This window comes from Leptosomus discolor, chromosome 11 (genome assembly GCF_034619465.1).
Source record: "Leptosomus discolor isolate bLepDis1 chromosome 11, bLepDis1.hap2, whole genome shotgun sequence".
In the NCBI taxonomy this organism is placed as follows: Eukaryota; Metazoa; Chordata; class Aves; order Leptosomiformes; family Leptosomidae; genus Leptosomus; species Leptosomus discolor.
Window position 1 is genome coordinate 22,637,439 of NC_141401.1, and position 27,572 is coordinate 22,665,010.

Below are 27,572 nucleotides of genomic sequence, written 5' to 3' on the forward strand. Positions count from 1 at the left end.
TCTCATGATACATTTACAGATGTAATACAGAAATGGATATGCTATGATTTTAGATGTTTTCTGAAAACATCTACAGACATAAGAGTTGTGATGTACAAAAAAAGTTAAGGTCTTTACTTAGAAGATAAAAGACAGTACAGGATTTCTAATAATAATATTATATTAAGCAACTTTTATGCAAAAAACCACCACCCTAAAATTTAACTAATGTGAGTTCTGTTCCAACATAGATCAATTTAACTTCTTAGTGAATAAAATACTTTGGTTTCACCTCTGAGAATATTCCATGAGTTGTTAGGTCTAATTAAAACAAAAGCCTCTTCCCTGACCACGTTAGCGGTGCTGCTGAGCAGCTGTTGCAGCTTGAACTGGCATCACCTGAACGTGGTAACAAGAGCTATGTGCACTGGTCTGTATGTGGTTAACAAGTGCCTGAACTTATTGGCACTAACATTCTCTCTTCCTACTAAAAACATCTTCCTTGATGCATCTTGGAATTCTGTTTTCCTTTCTCACAGCCAAATCACAGCAGACTCACAGTCACTTTTGTTATTGATTACTACAGTCAGGTCTTTTTACCCTTTTGTCACTTCCAATTTACGAGCCCCATCTATAGAGAAATTCCTGTCAACTGTGTGACCTTGCACTTCATAGTATGAGATTTCTACCTGTTGCTGTATTTTCGAGGGCACCTAGCTCTTAGTGTTTTCCACCTCTGCTTCTTTAATGAAAATACTAAACCAGTCAAAATAGCCAAAAAAGTCCCCAAGGAACTCCGTTAGTAAACTCCACTCAAAGTTCCCTTTCCAACACAAAGAACTGTAACCTCTCATTTGTCCAGCTCATCACAACCTATCTTTTCTTCTAATAACTCCATTTTTTCTAGCTTAAATAATAATTTATCATATGGATTGTTTTCAGATAAATAAAACAAACAGTCTGAAGTCTTACTAGAAAGAAACACGTGGCTTGCATGTCACAATGTGCTTTTTGTAAGCTTCTGCTTTATTTGACTTTATTTTTCAGCAATTTCTCTATATTCAAATTTTTCCTTCTAAGCTCGTAATGTTGATAAGACCACAGTTCACCCTGTCCCCATTTTCTTAAACACAGATACCATCCCAGGCAACTGACATTTCTCAAAATGCTGACCTATACGTACCGAGACATTTTACCAAACAACAAAACCACCAAAAATATTACAACTAGAACAAGAGCATTCCTCTCTTTAGAGAAAAAGGATCATTTATGATGCAGTCTAATAGTTTTAAGCAGTCACCGAAGTCTCTAAGCAGAGCTATAGCCCTGAATAAAATAGTTATTTTAGGGTCATGCTGCTTGCCTAGCAATTACTAGCAAATGCACGTTAGCAAACAAGCGCTGCAGAGTTAACAGCCTGTGGCTGTGCTTGCCTGTCCACGCACTGACACTGTAAAGCCACGGTACCTGTACTGTGTTTTTAAAATACCTATGCATCCTGGAAGAGCCCGCAGCAATAAGATCAATATTTCCTGTGTAAATCAAACAGATGGACTCAGAGGCACATCTAGACTTTTCAAACTTTGAAAGAGATCCCTTTTTTTGAGCCAAAATACACAGCTCAGGCCCACCTGGGGTAGGCACCAATTACACATTGCTTGAATTTCAATCTTTCTAGTTTACTCTGTCCTATAAACTGTGTTTTACTAGCAACTTCTTCAGGTTTTAGATCCCATCCTGTTATGACTGTTGTTATGAACTTCATTTCAGAGGCACTGGGACCACAGAGTCAGCACACTAGAACAAGGAAGGATCAGCAAAACTTAGAAACCAAATTTCGACTCTATACAAATTCAACTGAAGAAGGCTGTCAGATTTTTTTTAATCAGTTGGACACTCTTGACAAATGCAGTTTCAATGCCTCTCTTCCTCTGGTGATGATAGTCCATGGCTGGTCGGTATGAATTCACATTTTATTTTTAATTCAAACTACATCTGATTTGATATACTTTCCTTCTCATTCTGTTAGTGCCAAAAGTAACTTCAGAAGAAAGGCTGTGATTAGAAAGATGGTAGATTTCCCTGGTAGCAATCATGGCTAGAAATAACACAGAGTGAATATTCCCTACTGAAATTCTGAAGGAACAGTCTACAAGCAATCTTTCATATGGGAGTTCCATGCCAAGGATTAGATTCAGCCCTGGTTTAGAGCCAGCAGAGTTCAAACCAGCGGCTGAACTGACATGCTATGCCTCTGGAGGATGAATACCAGTTTCATTTCTCCGATACGTTCACTGCCTGATATCTACAGACTTACTGAAAAGAAGTGCACACAATCTCCCCACATCTTTCTCACAGATACACCTTTAAAGAGAACTTTTCTATAAGCTCCTTCAGCTGAAAATGAAGACTTCAACGTCAATGAATTATCACTGAACTGCTTCCAGTTAAACTGTAAAACAAAAAAATCCACTGTGAAAACCTCTCTCAAAAGCATAGCAGTACTAAGAGTGACTTTGGATCGGCTTCTCAGCTGAAAAAGAAGCAAAAGAAAAGGGAGGATAAGAAATGATGTCATTTTAACAGATCCTTGATTCTTATAGAACCAATGTCATCACATAAGGTGGCAAAACGGATCTTTCTTGCACATCTGCAAATATCCAAAGAAACTTTGACCACCACCCTAATGCGCGTATCTCTCTCAAGTAACAGCAGAGCTGACTTTGGATGAAATATTGCCCTATATTACTTTAGCCAAGCCTCCCAAATAAGAATTTGTTCAAAACCTATACCCTCCCCCAAAGACAAACTATGGACCTGAAGCTGTTGCATTGCAGTTTATCGTTTATATTAACTCAACATGCAGAGGTGTTGGGCGTTTAGAGGAATATGTATGGAAACCCACAACTGAGACTCCCAAATTCTGTTAAAGCACCAGAAGAGAGAACGATGTTCTACCCATTGAGGGAATATGTGCAACTAGAGCAACAATTAAATCTAGTAGATTAGTAACTCTGGTCCACCAAATCATTAGCAGTCTTTGATGCCAGAAAGGAAATTATGATCAGATCCTTAAGGAATGACTGAAAAGAAAAAAAAAAAAGCAGATCTCAAAATGGAATGGCTGTAGAATGTACATACCTGCTAGCCTGCAACCCTCCATCCTCCCTCCCTCTCCAACACTTTTAGCTTAAATTTACGGGGACAGCTGCTCTTGAATGCAATCAGCAATGTTCTGGGCATTTCTGTCCTTTTTCATCAGTAATACCAATAATCTCAGGATGAGTGAAAATATTAAGAGATGTCATTTCACTGATAATAGTTCATATTACAAGACAAATTATTATACAGTTCACATCTTCATTCTTTTTTGTACACCAAAACTCAAAGATTCTCAGCACTGAAGCATGCTGAAGCCCCTAAAACCTAGTTATCAGCATAAAGCACTCCTTGCTTGTACTGTTTTTTGTTTTCTTGAGCTTTTCACAAGAAGTATTTGGCAGAGACTGCTTTCCCTTAAAAAAAGTTTCATCATCTTTTCTTTTTTTTAATGAAACAGGTGGATGGGATGTTAGAAAGTTGGATTTGGAAAATGGCAGCAGCTCTGAAGTCTCAGCATAAACAAATTAACGTGATCATTGCAGACTGGCTTACATTTGCTCACCAGCACTACCCCATTGCTGTACAGAACACACGCTACATAGGACAGGAGATAGCAGGCTTCCTGGAATGGCTGGAGGTAAGAGCCCCCAGACGAACACATGTTTCTCTGGAAAGGACCTGTTTACCTGTTCTTATGCTTCTACCACCTTTTTGAAATACTATGCTGGTTAATGCTGTTCATTTCAATCACTTAACATTTCTTCAATATATTGCAAATTTTTCTTCCATAAACCTTCATATGACTTCATAAAATATTCATCATACAAGAGAAACAAGCAAGTGGTCTTGTTTATTAAAACATTTTGACATATCTTTAGAGCTGAGATAATTTCATGCTACTTACTTGTTTCAATTAGCATGTCTGCAGATGGCTGACAGTCTCCCATGCTTTGAAGGAAGGGACAAAGTATCATTCGCAAGTGCTTAGTTCAGTAAATAAGGTTGTTACCTGTGTTTAATTTCTGCTTTTAATGCAGAATTCAGGTACAACATCGCATCTGATTTTTCCTCAGTTCCCCAAAGATCATTCTAAAATAATGGTTTAAGAGATCCAGAATGTAAAGTGAGACCTTCTAAGAGGACAGACGCGCCCCACAAAGCAGATGACATGGAGGCAGTAGTGAGTACCCAGCCACGCTAGCGTAGTGACTAGTTATCAAAACTCCTGCTACACAGGGAGCGCAGTGGCCATGGCTGGACTGAAAAGGCTGCAGACAAGTCTGCAAGGGATCACTGGTCTCCAGCACTCTATTTAAGAAAAGGCAGAAAAACACTAGCATGAGAATCATTCATGCAAACCAGGCACCCTAAGCAACTCTTATTTAATCTAACTCTAGTACTAATTTGAGCTACCTAATATGAAATGAAATTATACTTCTGTACCTCAGAATGAATTTTTGAATACATGAATTTAAAAACAGTGATGCTTAAGGTGGAAGGGAAATACACTGCAAAGTTGAAAGGTTTATAACAAATACCATTGAAGGGCTAAGCTGCTTTCAGCGGGACTGACAGGGCTACAAGAAGTTGTCAGATACCATACCCAGTTAGGGACAACAGGCACAAAAGAGAAGGCAGAAGAGCCAGAGTCACTATTTTTGATTGTGACATTACAAGAAACCTCAGCTCTTGGTCAAATGTAGTTTAAGTTGCTGGAACCCAAAGTCCTATATTGAAGCTCTTTAATTATTGACTGAATCCAATGGTGGACTTTGTTCAGTTCCCAGGAGGACAGACGACATTGTCAACAATAAAGACAGTCTGTGATTTCTCCAGTGTGAGCAAATAAATCAAGGCTTGAACAAATGACTTCTTGCTCCAGCATTGGAGGTAGCTTCTCTTGTAGCATGATATATTCCACAATTTAAACACAGCACAAATTTTCACAGCGTTCAACTGAGTGTGTTCAAGCAGTCAACCTTCCTTCTGCCGAGAAGCACTTCTCCTGAGTTTAACAGTTAATCCCCCCTTCATTCCAACTACCATAATTACCTTTCTGCTATGCTTCTGCCTGCTTAGAGGCAGGCAAGTATTTGAAATATCCTCAATGGATGTAACAAAAACTGCAGCGCTGTGCAACATTTTAATAAAGAATCAAAATAAAGTAAATCTTAGAGCTCTTAGTCCAAGAATTAATAGGGCATGATCAGTAACAATCTCAACAGCATCCATATCAATAACTCCTACTGAGAAAATTGGTCGGGTCTTGTGATTTCTAAGAGCTGCCTCTCTCAAAAGAAGGTTGCCAGCTTCACCTCATCTTCACAAGGGACGGGTATCGAGACTGCAAAACCACTCCACTGCGACAGGCAGCATCCACAACAGAATTAAAGCAGAGATTTGCCTTTTCTGCAAGAAAAATATGTCACATTTTTCTTTACAAGTCAGAAAAACTTTGAGCCTTGCAGCTCAGATGAAATGCTTAAGATCTAGATAGTATTGATTAGGTAGAAAGAAGGGCCCGAGGCCAATTCTGCTTCAACAGGCTTGTTTCAGATCAGATACCCAGTTCTGTACAAATCAGTCCAGGAAATGTCACTGCCATATCACTTAGCAAGTCTGATCAATGTTTTGATGCTTGGGCTTCTAATTTGGCTTGGGCTAGTATCTCGGGCAAAAAGAGCACAGCACTTTCTAGAAAGGACTGTTTTACACTGAAGCTAGAGGACAGACAACATTTTATAGTCAGAGGAAAGTCCTATGCTGCAGACAAAAGGCAATGCACATTCGCATCACTTGCAACAAACAGCAACAAAAACCCTACTCTTTGTGTTGATGGTTTTCCTGAGCTATATAGCAGTGCCCAAATGTCTGGCATTGTCCTGCTGCCTGGAAAGGAGGCAAGGAATAACATTCAGCAAGCAAAGAAATTTAGTGACTGATCCATGCACGTCTTTTGACCTCCACTATCAGCATACAAATTTCTTACGTTGTAAGTCATGGCATTCCTAGCTTGTAGAAAGTATTTTCTGCATCTAAACCAAGCTGCTGCTGTCTTCCAGGAATCCACTCAATTTTCCAGAAGCAATGCTCACCTAATTGGGTACAGCCTAGGAGCCCATGTTTCAGGATTTGCTGGAAGTTATATCAGCGGTACAAACAAGATTGGAAGAATTACAGGTAAAAGACTTATAACTTTAAGAAATGTAACAGTCAACTGATTTAAGTTACATAGACATTTGACATATGAATGTCATATCAATATTTAGCTGTTGAATAGCAATATTTGCCACAGTTTAGAAGTTTCATCCCATTGGTTCAGAAATTAATTTAGAAAATTTGATGAAAACACTTTTCAAAATGAAGTATTATAATATTTCTAGCTTTGATCATTCCTACCTCAGTCCAAATTACAGCATACAGAACAGACAAGTGTGGGGACTACAAATCATAAACCAATGCTTCAAGTTGCCTGTTGCTTGAATTTATCTTGTATCCATTGCCAGTAACACCTTCAATTAAATGTTGGCCACTAACCTTGGATCTTTGGTCAGTCTTGGCCCAGAGCTGTTCATTGTTATCAACTCATTTGAAAAAGAAACCTACGTAAGAAAATTGTCTAACTGTGCTTGAGCTATTGGTTGTAGTACCTTGCTCCTACAGTGATTGAAGTCAGTCCTCCTGGGGCAAAAGGGATAGGACAACAAATCCTGGACTACCTTTTACAAGAAGCATACCATTAGAATGTCCCTAATAGGGGCTTAACGTGAACAACGTTAACCATAACACTTGACTGTTTTGACCAGTGGCATTTTGAACCTTCTGTAATGTTTTGTAACTGTACTAATTATGAGTGTAATGAAAACACATTTATAAGGTTATTGATATGCTGTACACAGTGCCACATCTAATGCACAGTGATGGCTGAAAAAAACCCCCAAACCCGAAAGAGAAGTGCATTTTACAGGAGGCACATACCACCTACATCTAAGTTACCAGAGAAAACATTGCACTTTAATCTGCTCTGGGAGTGAGGCAAATATGCATGGCTGCAGCTTGAAGTCCCAATTCTGATTGTGGATTCATTGCCACATACCACAGTCCCTTATACCATCAGCTCTTGTGGCGCTGCCTGCATGCTAAGAAGGTGATTTTACACCACGTGTCATGCAACACCTGGGTATACACTGAAGGACTTTAGTTCATCAGCGCTGCTTGTTCAATCCATATTGTACATCAAACCTTGATAACAGATAAGTAAAAAACATTAAAACGCATTATTTAACAGCTACATGCATTCTGCAGCAAAAGCTATCCAGACTTGTAACAGTAAGCTCCAAAAACTCATAGGGATAAAAGCTTTTAAAAATAAAAGGAAATTTATGCCTTCAGGGTGACATCCCTACTTGTAGCCTGTTATTCAGCCTTGCCCAGCTACATCGCTGCAACTACATTAGTCCACAGTACCGACTGAAGGATCTCAAACGTAGAAGCTTGTTGTGAAAACTGAAAGCAGCTTCAAACTCCACAGACAGTCCTTTTCCATAAATCAGTTCCCAACCAAAAAGAGCACCATACAAAACTTTCTAGCAAACTAAAAATCAGCAAGACTCCTTAAGTGGAATATTATTTTTCTGAACACCATAATAATTTGCCTTGTAGATCTTTGAACCTGAAAAATTACTATAAACAGTATCTACCAGACATATAGCTCTTTGAAGCAATAAGTGAAGCTTTATAAAGTTTCAGGTCCCAAATGTGGGCTAAAAGTCAACCTCGTTGTGGGACTGGTGCCTTCAAAAGGGCCTCTGAAACACATGACCTCTAGAGTACGAAAGAACAAAATTAGGTAAACATCCCTCAAGCAACAAAGCAGTAGCGACCATGGTTTGTCCACAACAAACACATCTATCTCTGGGCCTGTGTCCTTGTGCACGTGGCAGCTACTGTTCGTTACAGCGCCTGTGTTTACTTTACCTTTTGGTGAAGCCACATACCCTCTGCAGGACAAGTGCTCCCAGCATGGCTTCTGTCGTGAAAGAGCTTGTGAAGGACCAGTGCTGTCTGTTTTTAAATTTATCACAGACTTTTCTTACAACAGGAAAAGAACAGCCCATCTGCACTATATCACAACTGGATCATTTGCATTTATTGCAGGCCTTGACCCTGCTGGCCCCTTGTTTGAAGGAATGTCACCAACAGACCGTTTATCTCCAGATGATGCAAACTTCGTAGACGCAATTCATACATTCACGAAACAGCACATGGGTCTCAGCGTGGGCATCAAGCAGCCTGTGGCTCATTTTGACTTTTACCCCAACGGAGGCACCTTTCAGCCCGGCTGTCACATCATGCACGTGTATAACCACATCGCACAGTACGGGATCACTGGTAAGAACCGACGGCACAAACCGGGAAAGCAGCATTGCAGCTGCACTAACAGTATCTCTGGGAAACTTTACATATCTTTACAGTCTTAAACAGCATCTTATGGGTCTATTATCTCCCATTATATGCAAGGAAATTTGTTTTCTTGAAATTGGTTCTCTCATTTTTACATGTATTGAGTTCAAACTGTTCTTACAGATTCCACTAAGGAATCTGGCTGCCTAGCACTTCTGAAAACGAGGCCATGAGCCTCCTGCTGTCAAGCATTTCTGAATAATTTCAAAGGTATTTATTTGTTTTAGCAGTAAAGGAAATGAGAAAACTTATTCTAATTAAGCCAGATTCATCTAGGTGCAATTAATTACTCCAAATCAAATAAAACACTGGGCGGTACTACTCACCTCCTATAGTTCAATCTTTTCCCAACTCCCCGTCCTTCAGCTGTGCAGATAATGCTGTCTCTAGGACCTGCCTGCCAGTGTTCCAGGCTAGGTTTTATAAATAGAAGCTTATTTCCAATGTACCTAAACAGAAACATATAGAGAAACTGATGCAACATACTGAAAAAAGGTACTGATGCACAGTGACAACCAGAACTGCTCAGTGAAAAACCCCGAAAGAGTACTGTTCACCCAGCATACTGCATCGCAAAAATATTTCTCAACTATCATCACACCATCTAAAAGCAGGCCTGACTTGCTAGCAGGTAATTCATAACAAATGTGAAATCAAGCTTTAGCTAGAAAGCTTACCAGGGAAAAACATATAAAAACAGGCCATCATGATAGATCCTGATTATACAGAAGAAAATAGCTTTTGTAATTTGATGACACTTCAGGAAGAAAAAGATACTTTCTTCCCATAAGAGCAGATCTATATATTTAATAATATTTTTCATTTAATACATTTTTTGCTCCGTTTCCCCCAGCAGTAGCTGCAAGCAAAATTCAATTCAACATGAGTTTGTGACTCTGATAGGGACAAAATACGACATTACCACGTAAGCATCCAAAAGACAACAGTGTTCAACCATTCAGAATGAGACCGCTGTCTTTAACATGGTATGATCTGAAAGACTGCATATAGCCTGATACTGTATTTCCTACTGACCAAAACAGCCAGGACAACGAAATCATCAAGGTTCATATTCACAGTCTTAAACAGTCAGGCTAGAGAAGTTTAAGCAGCAAGTTATTCAATTTAATTACCATGTGTGTTCAGACAAACTATTTTTGGATGATCCTAAAAGTAAAGTTGCTACAATGTATGATTTCTGAGGCAAAATCATGATGTTTTAGTAGAAAAAGGGGGGGGAAACATACAAATAATAACATATGTTTATAGTTGGTTACTGTACTCCTCTGCAGCTGAAATGGTAAAGAGGATCAAGGGCATGCAAAATTTTGTTGTTTGCATTTTTTTCAGGCATCACTCAAACTGTGAAATGTGCCCATGAGAGGTCAGTTCATTTGTTCATTGACTCTCTGCTTCACAACGATAAGCAAAGCACAGCATACTGGTGTAACGACATCAACACTTTCAACAAAGGAATGTGCCTCAGCTGTAGAAAGAACCGATGCAACACCCTGGGCTACAACATCAGGGAGGAAAGGCTCCCAAAAAGTAGACGACTCTTTCTGAAAACAAGAGCACATATGCCTTTCAAAGGTTTGTGGGAATAGTTGTTACAGTCTCCAGATTGATCACAAAGTGTGAGAACGAGCCTAAGCTTTGTGATCCTGTTTACTTATTTATTAAAGCTTATAAAATCCACTGGAATAATCAATTTGCTGAGACAACTGAGGATCCCAGTAGGCTGTCTCGATGCCCTTTCATCAAGATCCGGACACTTAATATTTCTGTGGGAAAAAGCACGCTGCGTGCTTGCCACAGGCTAACTGAGGAGCTGAGGCCTCAGAGATGCTCAGGGTCCTGATCTACAGGATTTTTGTACTACTGGCCCGTGCGAGTTTGCTGTGATGTATGCAGGCATACAGCCAAGCCAAAAAAGCAGCATAATTGCTCTGGAAGGCCTGTAAAACCTCCTGTTCCAAGTTTGCCCAAATTTTATCTGCAATTAGTCTAACAAGATGACATATAAATTATTACTCTTCTAGCAACGGATAGACAACAGAACAGCACAGGCTTTTACAGGGCAGAACTGTAGCACTAAAATAAAGTGACTGGTACTCCAGCTTTATCTCCATTAAATTACTTTATTGAGAGCACAAAGCAATAATTTCCTAAGCTCAGAGAGACAATCAGTGTGGTTTCTGGCACGTATCACCAGGCAGAGAGGAAGCAGCCTAACAAGAAAACAGGGCCTATCCGCCAGTCTCCGTTACAAAATGGCTGGGCCTGGCTGAGGGCTGGCTACGACTCGGCGGACAGAAAGCCCGCGAGGCGACTGCTGCTGTCGAGCAGACATTCACCTGCGGCGGGAAGGTTTACATACGTTTTGATGTGAGAACAAGCAGGACTGTGGGGGATGAATGCCAGAGACATGCTTCTTCCCAAGGACTTTCGGCGCTTGGCCTTCCTCCTCACCCTCTTCACCACCTCCTTCCGCCGCTGCCCGTGAGGCGTGTGGGGAGCACCAGGGCAGCGCGGCCCGGGCAGGGCTCCCGCTGGCAGCGGCAGGCCGGCAGGCACAGAGGAGACTAGGGGAGCCGTGCCCGCTGCCTCCCGAGCCGTGCCCGCCGCCTCCCACAGCCCTGAGGCCGTGCCGGGCCCTGCCTGCCCCCGGAGGGCCCCGCGGCCCGGGGGGTCCCTCAGCGCTGGGGCAGGAAGGGGTGCCTCCCCCCAGCTGGAGGGGGTCAGCCCGCCTGTCCCCACCCCAGACACTGCGGTTGGGGCAGCACTTTGAATGCGGACAGGGCACCCCCGGCATGGATGCTCAAGGGCTTTCCAGTCCTGAGGAGAAACGCTTAAAAATGCTCCTTGCTTTACACATCTTGTTTCCCCACAGGGCCCCGTACTCAACTGCTGTATCACAGATCTGAAAAAAACAAACAAAAACACCAAACAAAAAACCCACCTCCACATCCAAAAAAAGAGAAAAAAATCACTGAGAAAAAAAACAAAACCCAAAATTCAGGTACTTTTAAAATAGTTTTTTGGAAGTCTTCTGCTAACACAGCTGTGAAGTACACAGTGATGACTTCAGAGGGGCCTGCTCAGCCCTGACTGATACTCAGAGCAGCTTATACTTTCTGAAATGCTTCAGGAAGCCACTTAAAGTAGATTTAAAAATTCTAGAGGCCGTGTCTAGTTCCCTGATGTGATTTTGCTGCAGTACAGTCAAGTCACCATCAGAATCAGAAGAGCGAATTGCTCTGAGAATGCAGCATCCACTACCACCACACCTGGGCACAGGAACACCATCCCTGTGTTGTGTCCTTCTCTGGACACAGAGACAGTTTCAGCTCGTAGTAAAATATCTGTGTCTCTGGCTTAGATTCCAATTCAAAACATCTTGCATTTTTATGCTTGGAACTGGTTTTGCTTGAAAACAACATCCTTGGCACATACGCAGATATCGGTGCCCCAGACAACGGTTTCCTTTCACAAACGTTCCCAAACAAGGCAGCAACTGTGGGAGGGTGTGTACAAAGTCATCTTTGTAAGGCTTTTAAAAAAATGTTTGAAGATCATGTGAGAAGCCCAAACAGAAGGAGTTTGAGAAACTCAGCATTAGACTTCATAATCCTTTGCATCTCCATGAAATCTGACATTTCATTTAAGTTAATGGCATATTCTGGAACGTATGTTAATCCAGTTCAAACAAAAAAATAGTTGTTACGAAGAAGTTAACATCTATAATAAAGCTGTGGTGGGACCCTGAGTCAGTTTTATATGAATATGCTCACCTTTTTCCTTAAAGTGAGCATCGTAACCACAGCAAAAACCTAGGCTTTATCAGCACAAACACTAGAACAATCCATTTTTACATGGGGAGAAAACTGAAAGACCCGATAGTAATAAAAGTGATTGGTAAACAAGCCTCCCTGCCTACCTTGTCCTCATCAGGTTTGCAGCAAAGAATCAGCTATTTTGTTTTCTGAGTGACACCTTCTCAAAAGAAAATACCCTGTTCACTAACATACAATGACTATGAACAACAAAAAGATACAGCTTTTCTAGCAAACCCTTTCCGTTGTGAACACTCAGAGCTGCACAACCACCACCCCTATCTGTGCACACACATACAAAGATGTATAGGCTTACTAAACGTCAAACGGCTCATGATCAGTGCACTGATGATTTCTTACGCATTCTTCACTCCGACGATATTCAGTTCAAAGACTTTCCTAAACGCTGTTCTTCGAGAAACCCACCAAAACTCCAAGTGTTAATGACATCTTTCTTACAGTAATAAGCTTGAACAAGGTCACATTGCTACCAGATGCATGTTGAGCACAATGCGTCACCATGCAGACAAGGAAAGTTTGCGAGTCATCTGCTTTGCAGGGCAATTTCGTGGCCGACTGGAGAAAAAGCCTGACTACACGCCTAAGGTCTTCAATCTGCATCATGCATCTCTAGGCATGTCCAGTCATAAGGATTTGTCTGCTGATTAGATAGGGAGCTTGCCAGAAATTCTAACAATTAAACTTCAGAAAAGCTGAAATATTTCCCACGGACGAATGTTTTATCCTACAAAAGGAACTCAGCCCAGGTTACCTTTTTTGTCCATTCTTTTAAATAGAGCAACAGGGCCCCACACCCTAAGGGATTACACAGCACAGCAACAACTAGAAAAAATGGTATCTTAATCGCAAGAAATTTGTTCAAAAAAGAAAATGGAATATCAATTGAGTTTCTGTTCTGAAAGACAAAATTCTTTTGCCTGAGAAATTATTTCTTCTTTGACCATTAATTTAATCACTTTGCAACTACTTCCTTTCTACAGTCTACCATTATCAGTTCAAGATCCACTTCATCAATGAAATCCAAGGCAAGCAGACAGACCCAACTTTTACCATCTCTCTGACAGGCACTAAGGAGGATGCTAAAAACCTTCCCATCACACTGTGAGTATTGATACCACATATCATTGCACCAGTGAGAAACAAGGTGCCAATTTATAATACCACATCATGTACATAATCATGCTATGAGTGAAATGGTTTAGCACAGATAACTGAAGAGGACCTGGAAATTGTCCTCTCTCCACTCATACTCCCTAAAAATCACGCACTTTTACAATGTTCGTACAGTTTTGCATGAAATATGTCTATAAAACAAACTTAGTAACCTTGAAAGTTTCCCTGAACATTAAGTATCCTGTCCACTTACATTTGGTCCACCCCACGGCTAACACAGGGAGGTCTAATCAATGAAAACACAAACAAATCAGCAGCTGTAATTAAGGTAAAGAATTCTGGGTATTTCTCATGATGGACGCTATCTGTATTAACAAAAGCAAAGGCAACAGCGCGGGTCACCACTTGCTCTAGCAGACAGAAGGCATAATGTAGATGCTATTATGGGACACCTCTTTTGCTGTCAGCAACCACTACTGCTTCACCAGCTGTTCAAGCTTCTCGCACTTCTGCTTCTTTTCCAGCAAGTTGTCCTATTTCACCACTTTACGCACCTGGAGGAAGAGTATCCTAGAGACAGTAGTGTTCCCTCCTGGAGAATGAGGAGGAAACATAGTTTGTTCTTTGGTTTTAAAGAGAAGAGAAACTACCTTTTTTCACTTTAATCGACAATAATTAACACAGCGTTATTTTGGTTTTGTTTTCTGCAGAGTTGAAGGTATTAATGGGAATAAAACCTACTCCTTTCTCATCACCCTGGACACTGATATTGGTGAGCTAATAACGATCAATTTCAAATGGGAAGGAACAGCAGTTTGGGAAAATATCTGGGACACAGTGCAAAACATAATACCATGGACAAAAGGCACCCGTCGACCAGGACTTACAGTGAAGACAATAAGAGTGAAAGCAGGGGAAACACAGCAAAAGTAAGTCTAGCGACACCACTATTTTCTGCAGTAACACCACAGATGTTTGGCACACAGGTTATCTTAACTCAGACACAAGCATCGGAGTCCCAGCACTCACACCAAAGGTGAATTTATCCATGTACAACTTCTGGCTTTCCACCCTCCAGACTGTATGATTTTTAAGCTACTTAAAGAATTTCTTTGTTTTCAGGTCAGAAATGAATACTGGGAAATGGTCTGGCTCACCACTGCCACTAATTTGAGTTTAAGGCACAACAACTTTGGGTGGCAATTTTGTTGATACTTGGGGACAGAGGATAGAGAAGGAGTTAGCATACAGATCCAAGGAAGAATTTTAACAAGTTCTGCAATGCACTTTTTCTACACAATTACTGACAATAATTGATGACAATTTCTGACTTATTTTTAGAATGTGATTATCTCGCTCCATAAGGACCATATGAAATTTCAAAGAAACAAGCTACTGTAAGATAAATACGGACTCCAACATTAAGGCCATGAAAAATTCAATTCCTTACTTAGACAAAAACTATGCCAAATCTTAATTACTTAACTTTCAATACCTACTTCATAGAAACTCAGCATCACCATTCTTGAAAGTACTTATTAGAACAACCACATGCAGTCTACACAGTCATCTGATTATTCATTGGACTTAAAGGTATTATCCTAAATTTCCCTTATTTGTGTGTCATTCATTTCAAAGACAGTCCAGCGTATGACAGTTAATAATGAATTACTACACTGTGCAGGCTGTATAAGAGGTTCCTGGAGCGATAAACTGTGCAAGGAAAGTTTCAACTACAGACGTTTTGAAATTTCTGCAGTGGGCAAACAGCATGTGAGCAGTCCTGGAAAACAAAAGGACTATCTGTGCCTCTACATACCACATATTCACTGGTATTTGACAGTAATTTTTGCACTCCGGTTGTACTTTTTTCCATCTTATGAATTCAGCGATGTGATCTTTGTCAGCTGAACTCTGAAGCGGCAACAGAGAGCAGTTTTCTGGAGGAAAACAAAAATTAGGAATGCGAACTGAAGTCTGCATCTGGGGTTTTTGTTGTGGTTTGGTTTGGTTTGGGGGGTGGGTGTTTTCTTTTTCCCATGCTGATTGCTCTGAAACTGGATCACCAAATCTGAATGGCCTTGTTCTCTACATACGGCAGGGCTAACAACACTTTTGAAACTGCTTATGCACACAGAGAAATTTCAGCCAGAAGACAGAATAACAAAACTTGTAATGATTCCCACTGCTTTAATCCTTTGAGAAACTTTAACTCAGGAGTTTAATTAAGGTTAATGAGAAGAGTGTCTTACCTTGTAGCTGTGGCTCAGTGTCGGAAGGGGGTTTTTGCTTGCTACAGTCTCTTTCTTACCAGCACCAGTTATAACTACTGCAGACTTTCTGTGGAACAATACTTACTGGCAGAGCTGCATCTCCTTCATACTGACACAAAAGACAAATAAGACAATTTAAAGAGACATTTTCATAAGACAATCTGTGTGTGCTGGGGGGCAGAGGAGGAATCAGATTTTCTTGGGCTTTGTCCCCCTGAAAACGTATTTTGTAGGTATTTTCCTCCCCTAACCCAGTGCTTGGCATATGCTTTTGCCATAAAAAAAACCTCAACAACAAAACCACAAAAAAAATAATTTCTAGAAGATCTCCTGCTGTTTTAAAAGCGATGATCCCAAATCAGTACTGACCCAGCTGCCAAAGCAACTTAAAGCATAGTATACACTGCAAATTAGAGAGTTCTGTTTAAATACAGATTTTTGTCCCTTGAGAAAAAAGCATGAAGGATGTGATAGGGTTCTACCAGGTACACTAGTTTTTCTAACCAGCTGTATCAATAACATGGTACAAGCCAATTACTAGTGATGTACCACTTAAGAAATCCTAGGAAATGGGTAACTGAGGTGGGTACTTACTATACTAACAAAAAACCGCTGGTATTTTCAGGTACCTAAAGCTCCTTACGAGTTTCTTTTGCTGCAAGCAGAAGTGGGGGTTTGTGTCAAGTTTTTAATGGATGCTGATTATGTGATGGGGTTTGGTCTGTGCGATCTGGGCTTGTCGTGGGAATGGAAACGACACGTTACTGTTGAAATACTGTATTAATGCTTGAGGGGGGAATGAAAAATTATTAGGCGATTCTAAAAGGATGAACAAACAACATTCAAGGAAAAGTATCTTCTTCAAAGAAAAGTGTGGAGACTTCAGTCTTCTTGGAACGAGCAAACCTAGTGATAGAAGAAATAGCAATCTTGGAAATTCAATGTTAAAAAAAGGTAGTAAATACAAGATGTGTTTTGAGTTGTCTTGTGCTTTCTTGAGCACTTGAACAAACCATTGACAATGTTTTATTCCCATGTACCTTTACCTTTATGTTTGTCATTGATATCCATGATAAATTTTCCTGTTAGATTATCTAATGACACTTAGACATAACAGCATAAACTTAAGAAGTAGTTAATAAACAGACAGTTATGAGCAGCATAATACCAGATTCCAACATATTTGAGTTTGAAACATGAAAAACATTTCTGTAGCATATTTAGTTGTTAGCATCCTACGTAAGTGATTTTTAGCAACCTCACAACTCAATATTAGTAGTCCAGCCAAGTACTAGCAGGCCAAATCGTGCAACCCTGGTAGTAATAGTAAGAGTTGAACCAACGACAACGGCCCCTGAGAACGCAAAGACCAAATCACTGTGAGGGAACGCTGTGGAGAACAGCACGCTGTGTGTCGTAGCGGAAAGAGGTGGAGGCATAACGCACTCAGGACACGGGAGCTGCCTGCTCCTTTTCCTCTGTCCCTACTGCCTGTCAGCCAGACACAACTCCTTCCTCACAAGCCTATAAAAACAATCAAACACTTTTCTGTAAAAGGCAGGACCAAGCCAGTCAGATGCGGTGTATCCAGAGAGCACACCGGTATATAGAAGCACCCAGTAACGTGATGCTCACATGCTTTCTTCTCTTTCTAGAATGACATTTTGTTCTCAAAGCTTTGACAACGGTCACCTCCATCCAGCCCAAGAGAAAACCTTTGTGAGGTGTGAAGACCGCTTTCGGAGACAAAACAGAAAATGAGCAACGCCACAAAACCCAACTACTCATGAAAATACATTCAAAATACTACACATCTAGTAAAACGTTTTAAAAATACGCAGCTATTAAATTTAAACATCCTGGTAGTTTCAGAGGTGGTGAAGAAAATACATTAAAAAAAATGTAGATTTAGTGATGCAACTGTAAGCTGAAATAGGCACTTTGTTCATCCACGAGCCTACTCTCAAAGTGATCAACGAGCAATTTCATCACTGGCAACTGTAAATTTTAAATTGCTTAAAGTTTTTAAAAACATTTGCTTACTAGAAATATTTGAAAGACTCATCACCATAAGCCTTTGAAAAATTTGTTGGATTTAAGGGAAAAAAGAAGTCTCATTTCTCATTCAATACTTTGAAAAATTAACAATGACTGCTAGCAGTCAAAACTTTCCTAATTTATTTCCTAATGGAGAGTTAACTAATTGATAGAAGAAAATTGCCAAATAGATAATATTAACAAAGAGTTTGAATTTTCTACTTTATGGTGTTAAAAAACTGAAAAGTGTCTCAACACACAGAATGTTTGAGCTATCTGTCATAACCATATGACAAGCCAAACAGCTATATCATCCAAAAATGCTATACTAAACTTTGTCCTACTGGAAAATGCTTTGCTGTTTAACTATTTTAATTAAAGTACTGATTCAAATTACTACTAATTTAATTATTTTAACGATGCTTAGTATACCACACACAGTTCTAACACAACTAAGTTCAGTTAACTTTCGCATTAACATATTTCCCTGTTCAGGTAAGACCTAGGATTTTTATATCACTGTGAAGCAGATTTTAGCATGAACAGAAACTGCATGAACAAATGAAGATGGTAAAACCCTCAAACCTCTTCAGTGCACATAAACAAAATTATCAATTCAAACATCCAAATCCCTTGTTTCCTATGTCCGAATATAAACTGCATAAAGAAACTTTGTCTCAGATTATTTTAATTTTATGGTTAGTGCATACATACTGAAATAGAAACCACTATGCATGTCAGAGTAGTTCATTTGCCACTGTGTAATGCTAAGCACAAGATTCATTAAAAATTATGTTTCTACAATTCTGTATTCTGAATGTAATCTGTTTCAAATATTCTCTAAATGGCAAAAAATATGCAAGATAGGCCTAAGGCCTGGCCTGGAGCAAAGCATATTTTCCAGACCGAGATATTGCAGGGAATTTTGAATTAAAATATATGGATGTTATCAGGATTAGAGTGAGATTTATTTTAAAAGCACAACAAACAAGGTGAGCTGAGCCAGCAATTCTGCCAACAACGAACAGTGATCAAGTGTTGAGTGCAGGCACCTTTGCTGACCACTCAAAATATTAACATCTAACTTTTAAAAGCTGTTTTCAGTAACTACCATTCCTGGAAACAAACAGGAATATTCCATAGAGAAACAGAAAGGCTGATTAAATGTGATGGGAGCTGAAACATACCTTTCAAATGAGAATGGTTGTCCCTTCTGAGGTATAGATTTCAGATTTCATTTTCATATTTAAAATGGCTACTTGGAGCAGCATCTTGATTAGGAGAAATATTTATAGATTTAGATACAAATTCCATGTAAATGAATCTTTAGATCTTCACTAAAAATGAAAGTGTGTGCTTTAAAAGGTTGAACAAATTGGTTTTTTAAACACAAAAAATATTTCCATGTTCTACATAAAAAAGTATAACGCAAACAATTCTATACTTCAGGTTGCTATCCCCAATAGTTAAATTTCCTAACATAATTATTTTGTTAAAGCGCTGTAATATGTTCTGTGTTTATATAAAACCCAATCACTTCCATATAATAGCCAAAAGAAATCAGGAGCACACACAGAAGGGGTGAATTTCAGCAATAAGTATCCCTGAAAGTCAGGTAAGCATCAGACCTTTTTTGGATGATGACGGTTGCTTGGTTTGGGTTTTTTTTGTTTGGTTGGTTAGGGTTTGGGTGTTTTGGGGTTTTGTTTGTTTGTCTGTTACATTCATAGTAGCTACAATCCACTGGAGAGACTCAAACTTCTAGAGACCCAGTGACAGCATTTTTAGGGGTATGAAGTTAAATGGACTGTGTCCTGAAGACTGACAGACAAGGAACAAATGACAGTGTGGCCATTTCAGTTTTCCAAAGCACAATGAGAAAATGAGACAGAGCGCAAAGTATGCGTGTGGCTAACTCAAATTATGCATCTCCCTAGATTGTTTCTAGAATTCAATTTTTGCTTCTGGAAAAAGCTAAAGATCTGCCACTGTTACTGCGTATGGTTAGGGCTGTTTTGTTTATAAAACACTTGTCTATTTATAGAAGAACTGAAACACTGTCACTGGAATTGCATCTACCACCAGCTGTGAAGTTTGTAAGCTTCCTGAACAAAATCCTACCCCCACCCCTCAAAAAAAGGCTTTGTTCAGCTGATACTGAAGGATGACAGGGCAAGAGACAAAGGCTAGAAAGAACTGGACGGTGCTTTTTCTCCAGTGAAGAAAATACAAAGTTAGTGTTTTGCTATAGTTGGAAAAAAAAGCACTAGAGTTGGTGAGACAGCTTTTGAGATTTGCATTATGTAAAACATACAGATTCACAGAACCTTCCAAGTCATGATTTCCCTCTGGTTACACATCCTAACACACTCAGAAACATTTATAGATGTTAAAATTGGCATTTCTTTCACATTACTATCACTTACTTGGTAAAAAGGCTGATAAAGGGATCTATACTTTTGGAGAAACAAGCTTGAAAGCTTTAGTTCAGGAAAAAGCAGGTGGAAAAAAAAAGTCAGATGTCTGCAGTGTGCTGAAACTCAAGTAACAGGGTTACTGCAGTTTGAGGACTCGAAAGTTTCTGGGGAAAACATTCTCCAATTCAACCGGAAGAAGCTCATATATCCTCAGATAAGACAACTGGAAAACTTTTAAAAAGTCAAACAGGAAAATTAAAAGAACACAACATTTGAACTCTGGCAGACAGGAAGATACTTAATCGGATGTAATTTTTCAGAAATCATGTCCAGATAAAACCTGTCCCTGTGTTTTGATAGCCATTACACTAATTTCTGACATAAACCCGAAATAAAGCCCAAGTTGCAGCACACTCAAAAGTCTTACAAAGCCTGAACATAACACTGAAGTCAAACCTACAACTGCAAGTGCCTTACTTCGTGCTCATTGGGATTATTCCCGTCTCACTCCAAACTGAATCAAGACCTTGAAAGCCACCAGGAGCCTACTCCTGTCAGAGCAAGCACAGCTCAGAACGACGTAATCACTGTGGTCCTTTTAACACCTCTCTGCAATAATGAACCTCCAATATTCAGAAGTAAAGATCTCTTCCTTTCTTTTTGCGTTTTTCCTGAAAGAAATATTGGAACGTGAATTAAAAGGCAGACTATATCAATGACTTGCAGTCAGTATGGCACAAAGTTTTTTCATAGCTTAAGAGGAGTTTGCTGCCCTTCTCACATCACACCATGCTCACTGTACAGGCTTCTACACCAGAAGGGAACCTATACATTTAATGACTAAAACTTTAAGAAATACAAGATGAACAAATTAATAGCTACAACTAGCAATTACTAGGTCAAATATTAGTTAGAAAAATTACAGCTCTTTATGTACTCATTTGTTTCCCCCAAACACATTTTAGAATACACATAGAATTTATATTTTAGATGCCTGGGCATCATTTCTACCCCTTTGGTTTGCGTTTCTATGCACAAATTTAAACGCAGTCACCACCGAATCTGTTAGGCACCCATGATTCTGATTTGCAGAAGGGCTCTGCTCCTGATTTTCTTTTAATACCTTTTGCCCTGACAGAGCTATTTAGCTACAAAGGGAAGCACTTCTGTAAAAAAAGTCATGGGGAAAAAAAAAATAAAATAAAAAGTACTGCAAGGAAGGAGCTATGAATATGCTTTGATTACATCAAAGTGTGTGCTGCTCAGTTGGGGAAACAGATGTCTAAGCAGGCCATTCCCAACAAACACCCCCAAGAATGCCCAGCAGTCCCCTAGCTGTCAGAACCTGGCCTTTAAAAGCAGTCTTATCACTTAAACCAACTACACAACACACACAAACCCACAGACCTCGCTTAGCGGTTCTAACACACCTTAGCAGTCTCACCCCTCAGCTGTGCATTCGAACACTGCACTTTAATGCCAGCGTTCCTCTGCAGAAACGTTTCCTTCAGAAGGTCTCGTACAGTAGCTACGGTGCCAGCCTTGAATATCCCACCAGTAACTAGCTTCCATTTTGAAGATAAGAACAGAGAAAGCTTTATTCCTGTGACCACACAAGTAATTTAAAGGTAATTTTAGGGCTTTTCCTTAAAAAGGTTACACAGAAACATTTACTCCTACATTTAACTGTATGATTTTAAAACTGGGAGGTGCACTTCGATAGCGTAAAGGTAGTGCAGTTACTTTTTGGCATGACAGCCCCTTTCCAGCAGAAGCCAAAAATGAAGTAAAAGCTGTGTATTCTTTTTTGCTTTCAGGGTTCAAAAAGTAAATGGATCTTCAGAAGCTGATTTCATCAAGTCTATTTATTAATGCATTTCAAGTTTCAAAAAACCTTACATATCTTTGCACAATACTTTATTTTTTGCATTTTTAGTAAAAATTTCCAAAGTGAACAAAAAAGATACTGTATAAAACACAGTGGACATGAAATTGACAGTAGTATTTCATTGTCTGGAACTTTCTTTCGGTTTTACCACATCTTGACTTGCAGTGGAGAGTTCAGTGCACATTTCTGTTTTCAGAAAACATTTAACTTAGACTCAAAATAAAATAGGGCAGCATTTGTCTGCCAAAATCCTACCACAGGATAACATTACAGGCAAAAAATTTACATGTTCCAAAGTCTACCACACTCAAGAAGTTACTAAGAACTCTTGCTGAATAAAAGTCACCATTTTAGAAATGCAAACCCACTTCCAATCTTTGCACAGTCTTAAAACAAATGTATTTAAAATGACTTAAAAGCAACTACATACACTTCTAACTAGTTAAGATCATTTAGAATTATTTATATAGTCTATTGGACTTGGGGTTTCATGTACAAAATTTGTCTCTAAACCATGTACAAAAAGCTGTATTTTGAAAAAGTTACCACATACTGTACAAGTTTACAAGGAAGAGATCCCATTATATTCTGTAACATTTTTGGCCTTGCTGGCTTGCGTCACATTATGAGAATGATTGTGTAAACCTTATACTCTTAAAAACAAAACAAAAACAAAAAACAAACAAAGGAAGCCTGTCCAACCCTTAGGAAAATCTCTCCTAAGCAAAGCCAGGAAAATTATAGCCATTTGCATCTCTAATTAGCTCGGTGCTTTTGGAAAACAAGCAATAAATATATCACAAGCTTAAACATTTTGTAATGCCCCCTTTCGTCTCCTGCATAGCAGTAAGCACCTTAAGACATCTTTTGTTTCCTCTCTCAAAAATGCCAATTATTTACATTCGTAAATAAACACTTTGGAATGGGACATTGTGCTGTTGAACTTCGCTACTGGTATGAAATGTGGGAAATTGGTAGTCCTAACTACAATTTTAACTCTGCCACGGTAGCTGGGCAAGTCACTCTATTTTAGTGGTTATCCATCAACAGTATCATGCCAAAGTTATCCAAATATCTGATAAATAAAAAAGAAAATAAAAAAATCTACAGCTTTTCTTTCTTTCCACATCCCTCAGAACACGAACTTAATTATCATACTGTAAGAATATCTGAACAGCCCAAATAAACTGGTTGCAATTTTTAAAACAAGTTGAATAACAGGCAGAATCTTCTAACAAAGCATGGAAATATTTCATCTAACTATTCATTATTTAACTGAATAATCAGACAAATTAAAAATATTTATGCTGAGCTACAAGAAATTAGACACTTAGATAAAACATTTTCGAAACATTCCGGCATTTGCAAAGTTTGCAGAATACCTGTTATACCTCTAAAAGACCATTCAATCTTGTATGCTATGTCTTAGCAGCTGTTTGATAAAGATGAAATGAGTGCTTGCAACAAGTTTGATCACGATAAAAAGTTTGATTTGATTCAAAATTGCTGTGTAAAGCATCACAGGATCCTTGACCATTACACACCATCATCCTCTGTTATCCTGAGTATGTCAATTAAACAGTAATTTCTTCATTAATAGCGGAAAAGTTTTATAATACAAAGAAACATCCATATTGCAATTCTCTTGTTTACAATTGCACACAAGTACGGGTGTACGTTAGAAATACATGTCTGCATATAACAATGTATATACATTGACAGGTAATGTCTCCAATGCTGAGATGGTCTAGCTTCCTAGCTTGGTCTGGCAGTTGAAAAATAGATTTTTTTTTTTTTCAATTCTTGAGTAGAAGTTTTACTACAGCCATATTTGCCTGCAAGTGAAGAATGCAGCAATGAAGAGCACAGAAGGGGGAAAGAATCATGATACTCTAGGACTTTGTGCCACTAAATTAAAAATATGCAAGAAAAACACTTTTCTTCTTTTTGAGCTGGAAGATTCGCTCGTTTTAAGGGCATATCATGCTTTTTTTTCTGTTCCCTCTTCAATTTCTGAGAGTTAGACCGGGGACAATGACTTATTAGGTTTTCTTTGGAGTGAGTTTTCCCATTGTAGGCACTAGGAAGAACCAAGGCAAAAAGCTGCTGTCAACGTCTCATATGTCCCATCTGATAACTCTCTCGGGGCCGTTGCCGCTGTGGTGGCTGAGTGGTTTGAGGTGGTCTCCTCCTTTTTAAAGTGCCTGTTTCAAAGAAAGGTACACACTATTAAGATGAATTTTAAAAAACCCAACTATTTCCAGAAAAGTTGCCCTGGCCATGCAAATTACATGTGGCTATTTTTCTGAAAGGCTTCAGATTTTGACGTGCAAGGTTTTAAATAGATGATTAACTACATGGAGAATTTACAGAATACGTTTTATTATCTCAACAGCAGTTCCTTAATCAGGCTGATTGTTACAAAATTTAGCATGGAATAGGAAATAAAAGGAACTCTGACTTAGAAAAAGTCTTCAAAGCTTTCTTTTGATATGCATATTATATTATAGGAAAATAAGGCAAGAGCTACATTCTTATGAATTGCTTCACTGGCATGAATTCCATTTGTAGTTTCAGTCCTAGACTAAGAACTACAGGATGAGACACCTGAAATTTCCCTTTAGAACAAAATAGTTGAGGATAAACCATTTCTCTATAAAATCAGTTACCTGGTGTACTCACCTGGAAGTGGTTTGTGAGGAGGCAACTTTGGATTACTGCTTGGAGTATGAACACTGCATATCTTAATGAAACCAGCCATTAACATGATCAAGGCAATTCCCATAAGCAACACTGCCCACCAGTAAGCCTAAACACAGAAAAAAAATAATACTGGGGGGGGCTGGTACACATGCACAAGAGACAGGGCTCATTGAATATGGCTTTCCTTTGCCTTTTAGAAGTCATCAAAAAGCTGTTCTGAAACATCACTTAAAAGACCGTAACATTTTAAAGAAAAATGTCCCCAAAGTTCTTACACATAAACCCCCAAATACTTCAGATTTGTTCTATTATCAGCAGAGTATTTCTCAGAAGATACACTACAAGAGAGCTATATAAGCCTAAAATGATCAACAGCTTACACAAAATTGATTATGCAGCTCTCCTCCCAGTCTAACATTAGGAAAGCGTCATCTAGTGCAACAAAAATAAGAAATGCTAGAGATGACTATTTAGTTCCTTCAAAGAAATGAGAGCACTCAAATATGAAGAGTTAAAATGGGAAAACACAATAAATTAAAAATGTGAACATTAACACCAAAACAGACAGTGAACAGAGGTATAATGCAAAATACTTACCTGTGCATTTGTTACTTGTTTCCATTGCCTTCAGTCCCTCAAACTTATCTGTTGCACTTGAGGTGCTTACAGAAAAACTACTAAAGGACCGATGATCATAGAACGGTTTGGGTAGGAAGGGACCTTAAAGACCACCTAGTTCCACCCCCCCTGCCATGGGCAGGGACACCTCCCACCAGAGCAGGTCGCTCCCAGCCCCATCCAGCCTGGCCTTGAGCACTGCCAGGGAGGGGGCAGCCACAGCCTCTCTGGGCAGCCCCTGCCAGTGCCTCACCACCCTCACAGGACAGAACTTCTTCCTAACATCTCATCTCAATCTCCCCTCTTTCGGTTGGAAACCGTTACCCCTCGTCCTGTCACCACACCCCTGATCCAGAGTCCCTCCCCACCTCTCCTGCAGCCCCCTTTCAGCACTGGAAGGCCACTACAAGGTCTCCCCAGAGCTTCTTTTCTCTTCTCCAGGCTGAAGAACCCCAGCTCTCTCAGCCTGTCCTCACAGGGAGCTGCTCCAGCCCTCTGATCATCTCCACAGCCCCCCTCTGAACTTGCTTAAGCAGGTCCATGTCTTTCTCACACTGGTGGCCTCTGAGCTGGACACAGCACTGCACGTGGGGTCTCAGGAGAGTGGAGCAGAGGGGCAGAATCCCCTCCCTCGACCTGCTGCCCACGCTTCCCTGGATGCAGCCCAGGATGTGACTGGCTTTCCGGGCTGTGAGCGCACACTGCTGGCTCAGAGTCCGTTTTCCATCCGCCAGCACCCCCGAGTCCTTCTTTGCAAGGCTACTCTCAATCCACTCACTGCCCAGCCCGTATCTGCGCTTGGAAGATACTTTGAAGAATGCTAAGAGTACACAGCAACACTTACTAACTGGGATTATTGATTAATAAGGGAATGTTATATTAGACTGGTAAGATTAAAAAAATACTTACCACAATCCATTCTGCAATATTTTCATATAGCTCCGGATTAAAAATTGCTTTCTTTAATCTAGCTAGAGGGCCATCAGCATCTACTAGCCGACACCTCATAAACACATCACAGTAGCCTTTGAAATCATTACAAGGAGATCCAGGTTGCAAAGTAATAGTTTTATGACCAAAGTGTTTCTCCCACTGGTTAGAGCCTGTACTTGCACAAGTAGCTGGGTCCACTGAAAGTGAATACAAATAAGATTAATCAAACCATTTTTGTATTGAACAGATGTGCATGAATACCTCGGTGCTTAGCTGTTCAAAATGCTTTTGAAAAATTTTTCTATTAATCTGTAAAAAAGCCAAAATTATTATTTCCTACAAAATACAACAGAATATCTGAAACTAAGTACGAACAAAATCCCAGTACACTTTCAAGTTAACCAAAACTAAAATATAAACACCATGAGAAGATTCCTCAGATATTATTATGCTATATTTAGGCTTACAATTCAGACAAATCTTACTTTTCCTCATGCAGCAGACGTGACACAATTCTCTGTCGTCCTTGCCATCTGAACTAGCACATGTACACTCCTCCAAGCCATACTTCTCACAGATAGAGCCAGCACATTGCTGTTTCAGACAAAAGCATGGGAACACAAAAATCAATGCCACTTTTACGCACACCCACATTATGAAAGATATTAATTTATAGCTGAAAGCACAGTCATAGACCTAGAGATGCTTATCAATAAAAAAATAGCTTGAATTTCTTCTAAAGTTTATAAAATAGAAAATTTATTATAGTTATTCAATTGCAGTGTTTAGGCTTGCTACTATTTTTTAAAAGTAGTTTACCCTATTCTACTTTTTAATACTTTTCTTCTTCTAGGGCCTCAGAGTAGCCCACAGAACACTCACAGCATTGCAATTCACACTGAAACACGATTACTCAAAACTGTGGTTAGGAAAATAAATCAAAAGCATGTCTTCAAAAATATTTTCTCTCAGAAAAAAAAATTAATAACAATGAATAAAAATTAATGGCAGGAGAGTCTGTATTTAATTTCACTGCCAGAGAATCCTTCAAATTAAAAAAATTTCAGTGTATTTATAATCTTGTTTCATAATCAAGTAACAATATAAAGACAATTCCTCTATCTTTAAGGTGACTCAATTAGATGAAAAATTATTATAAACAGTATCATTTGACTGAAAACCTGGACTG

General features: G+C 39.4%; 2 protein-coding genes across 2 annotated transcripts in view; one reads left to right on the forward strand and one right to left on the reverse strand.

The window, feature by feature from the left end:
* Nucleotides 1-17,548, forward strand: part of LIPC (lipase C, hepatic type) — a 42,846-nt gene extending 25,298 nt beyond the window's left edge. Inside the window, exons 2-9 of the mRNA XM_086471345.1 lie at nt 1,690-1,937; nt 3,539-3,718; nt 6,144-6,261; nt 8,239-8,472; nt 9,895-10,137; nt 13,382-13,502; nt 14,225-14,443; nt 17,443-17,548. Coding sequence (XP_086327471.1) covers nt 1,690-1,937; nt 3,539-3,718; nt 6,144-6,261; nt 8,239-8,472; nt 9,895-10,137; nt 13,382-13,502; nt 14,225-14,443; nt 17,443-17,548 — 1,469 coding nt within the window. The remainder of the gene's footprint in view (nt 1-1,689; nt 1,938-3,538; nt 3,719-6,143; nt 6,262-8,238; nt 8,473-9,894; nt 10,138-13,381; nt 13,503-14,224; nt 14,444-17,442) is intronic.
* A 4,540-nt stretch (nt 17,549-22,088) lies between these two features.
* Nucleotides 22,089-27,572, reverse strand: part of ADAM10 (ADAM metallopeptidase domain 10) — a 53,528-nt gene continuing 48,044 nt past the window's right edge. Inside the window, exons 13-16 of the mRNA XM_086471844.1 lie at nt 26,869-26,977; nt 26,360-26,580; nt 24,812-24,938; nt 22,089-24,333 (exon numbers count right to left, since the gene is read on the reverse strand). Of these exons, the coding sequence (XP_086327970.1) occupies nt 24,239-24,333; nt 24,812-24,938; nt 26,360-26,580; nt 26,869-26,977 (552 nt within the window). The 3' untranslated portion in view covers nt 22,089-24,238. The remainder of the gene's footprint in view (nt 24,334-24,811; nt 24,939-26,359; nt 26,581-26,868; nt 26,978-27,572) is intronic.